This window comes from Oxyura jamaicensis, chromosome 18 (assembly GCF_011077185.1).
Source record: "Oxyura jamaicensis isolate SHBP4307 breed ruddy duck chromosome 18, BPBGC_Ojam_1.0, whole genome shotgun sequence".
Lineage (NCBI taxonomy): Eukaryota > Metazoa > Chordata > Aves > Anseriformes > Anatidae > Oxyura > Oxyura jamaicensis.
The window spans coordinates 60,348-64,813 of record NC_048910.1 but is presented as its reverse complement, the minus strand read 5'-3'; the positions used below and the strand labels follow the sequence as shown (position 1 = coordinate 64,813).

Genomic DNA, 4,466 nt, shown 5'->3' with positions numbered 1-4,466 from the left:
TTTCCTTTCCTTTCCTTTCCTTTCCTTTCCTTTCCTTTCCTTTCCTTTCCTTTCCTTTCCTTTCCTTTTCTTTTCTCTCAATTTTACTAGGAGGAATTCAGCACATGTGAACAGTGGACTGAACAGAAAATAATTTGTTTCATCTAAAGCAGGAATTCTCCTCCTTAATCTTTCCTCCTCTGCTTCTTCTAAGCAGGTTTCCTATTTGGTAATCTAAATGAAATATGAATATCTTTTGCAGGTATTCAATAGAAACATTTTATCAGTTATTCAAGAAGGGATTAAGAAGATTAAAGTATTAAACCATAATATAAAACCTCATACTTACTTTTTTTCTGAAATGATTTTCCTCAGAACATTCTGAACTATCACGCCAAATGTCTGTGGAGTTTTCCTTCCTTTGCCAAATTCCTTCATCCAAACAGACTCTGTATACATTTCCTGAACTTCCTGAAAGTAAACAGAGGTTTAGTCTGAAAGGTCAAAATAAAGATACAATTTTTCATGCACATTTTAAGGATTTCTCCTTCATACCATAGCAATAGTCCCTCCATAAAAACCAACCAAGCAAGCAAATAAAAACACCAAAAACACCCACACCTTCTATTTTTTTTTTTTTGACAATATATTTTTTATATTTACACAGAAGAAAATTGGAACATAATATAACAAAAATCAGTTCCCAGTATATACTCACTCTACAAATACATGGTTACTCCATCCAAAAGATAAGCCCATGTTTCATTTTAATTCTTTTGCCTCACTACGTCAACACTGACTATGCTGTGCTGCAAAAATTATAGGAAGAAGACTGTGTTTTGACTAGGGAATTATCTTTCTTTTGAATTTCAAAGCACCTGTGGTTGATGTTTTATGTATACACTTTTGGACCCTATCAGCAGGTGGAGCTTTCTTGTCTTTCAGTGCATTGTAGTTATACTAAACTAGAATTTGCCTATAACATCATGGTATGGAGATTCTGGCTGATATTTGTTTTTCAGTGTCTCTTCATTTTCTCCATATTTCCTCTCTTAGCCTCATGACCTCATCTTAAGATTGTCCTCAACAGATGCCTTCCTAAATCATTAAATGATTTCTAATCAGACCTGAGCTTTTTCATTCATTCTTGAATTCACAAGTGTTTAATTATAAATATAATAAATATATATAAAATGTGTTGTAGCAATCACCAGAATATCTCATTTTACTTAGAATAACTGGAATGGAGAGAACTGTTTTTAGACCACAGATTGCTCTGACAGAGCAGGAGCTTTGTGGGAGGGCTGCTGTTCATGCCCAGTGTAGTTTGTGTGGTCTAACAAGTTAAAACAGGTTCCCCAGGCAGAAAATGGCTTCTCCACTTTTACTGGCAATCTGGCACACTGCACAGAGAGGAAGGTTTTCTTAAAGGACCTGATGCATTCAAGATGTTTTTTGGTGGTGTTTTCTTTTTGTTTGTTTTTGGTTTTGTTTTTTAATTAAAAAAAAAAAATACAGGCCAGAGGAGAAAAGTGTTCCAGTCTAGGACAAAAAAAAAATAAGGGATCCTGGAATTCCAGATAAGATCATGTCAGGAGGAATCTTCAGGTCTGTGCTAGTTACAGACCAACTTCCTGAGCTTTCATTCAGAAATTGCTCTGCTGTGATGTGGTCCCATTCTGTTGCCAGGTTATCTCTCTAGGCATTAAACTGACCAATCTGACACACAAAGTGGGAGAGAAGAAAAAATACATTGTCAGTTCTTATGCATCAACATTAGGGAGAAATTTGGTCATACTTGATAAACTTTCATCTTCAAAGTGGCTATGCAGGAACCTGACTGTGAGTTTGTGCCTTGGGCTTCATGAGCCAGGAACAAGAACTAAAATTCATGTGGACCATATGACCATAACTGGATACTTGATCTAGACAATGAAAAAAAAAAAAAAAGGAGGAGAAGAAGAAACTGAAATGTGGTCCAAAATCTTAGTTCTATACTATTATAATTTTCTACTGCTCAAACTTGGCAATGATGACAAAACAGAAAAAATCTATCTCAAACTTCCAAGGATTTCTGGTCCAAGTCCAGCTAAGTCCCACACACCTGTGCCTTGGAAAGGGGACCAGCAATGAAAATAGGGAGCACTAGAAAGACCAGCCACACAGAAATCCTAGGGGAGACAGCAGGGCTATCTCAATGCATTTTTTCCTAAGGTATGTAGGCACAGATGAAAATGCATCTCCAATGTATTCCCTATTGTGATCACAGTGAAAAACATCATGACTACATCTTGCTTTAGCAGAAATTCAGACAGAAAAAGAGGAGGGAAAGAAAACAAACAAAAACCAACAACAACAACAACAAAGGAGTTTATTACATGGAGGGAAGGAATATGTTTGTTATTATATTTGTTATGAATGGTTGAATTTGTTCCAAACAATTGGCAGAAGCAGATGTTTGGTAGAATAGATAGAGGCTGGTCTTCTTTCAGCTTAGCAGCCACAAAAAAGACAAATGATAAAATTCCATATCAAACCTACCTGGAGAAAGATAGTATAAGCATACCATCGTAGTCTCCCATAAACTAAAGGACTCACCCACAATTGGTTCTTTTAAGTGGTATTGCAAATGTGACTAATGTGGGAATAAAAATGTTGTTTTTGCAGGGTTACATTGTTTAGAGGGGAGGAATGTATTTAGTTATGCTTGCAGTGATAAGAAAGCTTAACAGGCAACCTTGTAAAATGCAGACAATCAGAATCCTTAGAACAACTAGGCAGAAATCAATGTTTAAGAAATAATACCACCTCAAAGAGTCTGTGAAGCACCAGATAGATTGTGAACCGGGATTACCCACTCAGTATGAAACAGGGGAGGGTACTGGTCATCGAGAAAAAAAGTATATAAACTTAGTTATGGAACTAGTAGGCCTGCTCCTGCTTGTGGGACGTCCGCAATTGCAATAGCGAATAAAAATGCTACTTCACCGAGATCCTCGCCTGAGCCTAAGTTATTGGCTATAGAGTGTTTCTCACACTAAGAAAGCCACAAGTAGCTAGCTAAGAAACACTATGTAGCAGGAGTCAGATTCACTAGGCTATGCTGGTAGGAATGCCTTTTAATTTCTTTTGTAGAAAGGGAAGTTTGTGTTTGGATAGCTTTGGTCCTACAGATGTTATTATTTTTCCCTTCCTGAAAGCCTCCATCATCTGCTCCAGCCAGGACAATACAGCTTTGAAAATTCTTTTGTTCAGCATACCATTTGCTGGTGGCACAGTTTTGATGTCATTTCGATGTCAGTGGGGATCCCAGAAGCTGAACCCTAAATATGTTACTGCCAATCAAGGCCTGGCTGTATAGTTACATGTTCTTGGAAATATTGCTTTGTAGCAGACAATACAGAGCTGTAATGAGCACAGATGGAGAAAAAGGGTACACAATTGAACAGCAACAGTAATTCCATGTCTCGAACAAGAAAAGAGGTAAAAAGAGGTAAAAAGAGGTAAGACATGAAAGCCCTCAGACATTTCAAAGAACACTAGGACAAAATAGACCAGAATCATCTGTCCTATATCTGGATTCCCAGCTTAAACTCCAAGAAAAGTTACTACATTCACATTACCATTTTCCAACCATGGCAAATATGAAGGGCAAGGAACAGAGACATTTCCTGGGGGTGAGTAAGGCCAGCAAACAAACTGATCAAATGTTCCATTACAATGTATTCCTGGGGAGAAAAGCAAATAGATGTTTTTTTGTTGTTGTTTTTGTTTGTTTGTTTGTTTGTTTGTTTTTAAATAAGTTTAGACAATGGATAATCATGAAAAACATTGAATACTGAGTAACCTGCAATCACATGGGTTCATTCTGTGTGGAGTGGATACAAATCCCATCATATAGAGATCTGTGTTCTAGACAGAAATTATTTAGATTTAACATAAACTTTTTGCATTCACAGTGCAGTGTTTGGTGCACGGTGCACAAATAGCTGCTGTCCTTCCCTGGATGTACAAAACAGCAGTAGGTATTACATGCTTTATTATGAACTAAGGGTGTTGTTCTAAATCATCCTGAGGCCTCTGTTGTCCGAATGTAACAGATTCCAGGCATGCTCTCACTCACTGTGTTTGTACATGCCACATACTTTTAGCTGATAAATGGAAAATATTCTACTTTTCATGACTGCTCTGACACCAATTTTCAGGACAGACCACTATAAACTTCTCTGATAGTGAACCCGGGGCGCTAAAGGACAGAGAGCTTACAATCTCTCAGAAAAGCTCAGTCAGTTTTAGGGTATCGTATCACTCACAGGACTTAAGGTTAAGATAAACCACTTTAAAATGCAGAAGTGAAATGGTGCAGTCATGTTAGAGTAAGATAAAATAAAATGTATTAATGACTGCACTAGTTTTTTGGTTATTTTCTGTCCTTTTGTCTTTTATTTTATTTTATTTTATTTTATTTTATTTTATTTTATTTTATT

At 36.7% G+C, this 4,466-nt stretch overlaps 1 protein-coding gene across 1 annotated transcript in view; it reads right to left on the bottom strand.

The window, feature by feature from the left end:
- GLP2R (glucagon like peptide 2 receptor) overlaps positions 1-4,115 on the bottom strand; it is a 34,707-nt gene extending 30,592 nt beyond the window's left edge. The window contains exons 1-3 of the mRNA XM_035342712.1: positions 4,103-4,115; positions 3,603-3,707; positions 329-450 (exon numbers count right to left, since the gene is read on the bottom strand). Coding sequence (XP_035198603.1) covers positions 329-450; positions 3,603-3,707; positions 4,103-4,115 — 240 coding nt within the window. The remainder of the gene's footprint in view (positions 1-328; positions 451-3,602; positions 3,708-4,102) is intronic.
- Positions 4,116-4,466: the final 351 nt, after the last annotated feature.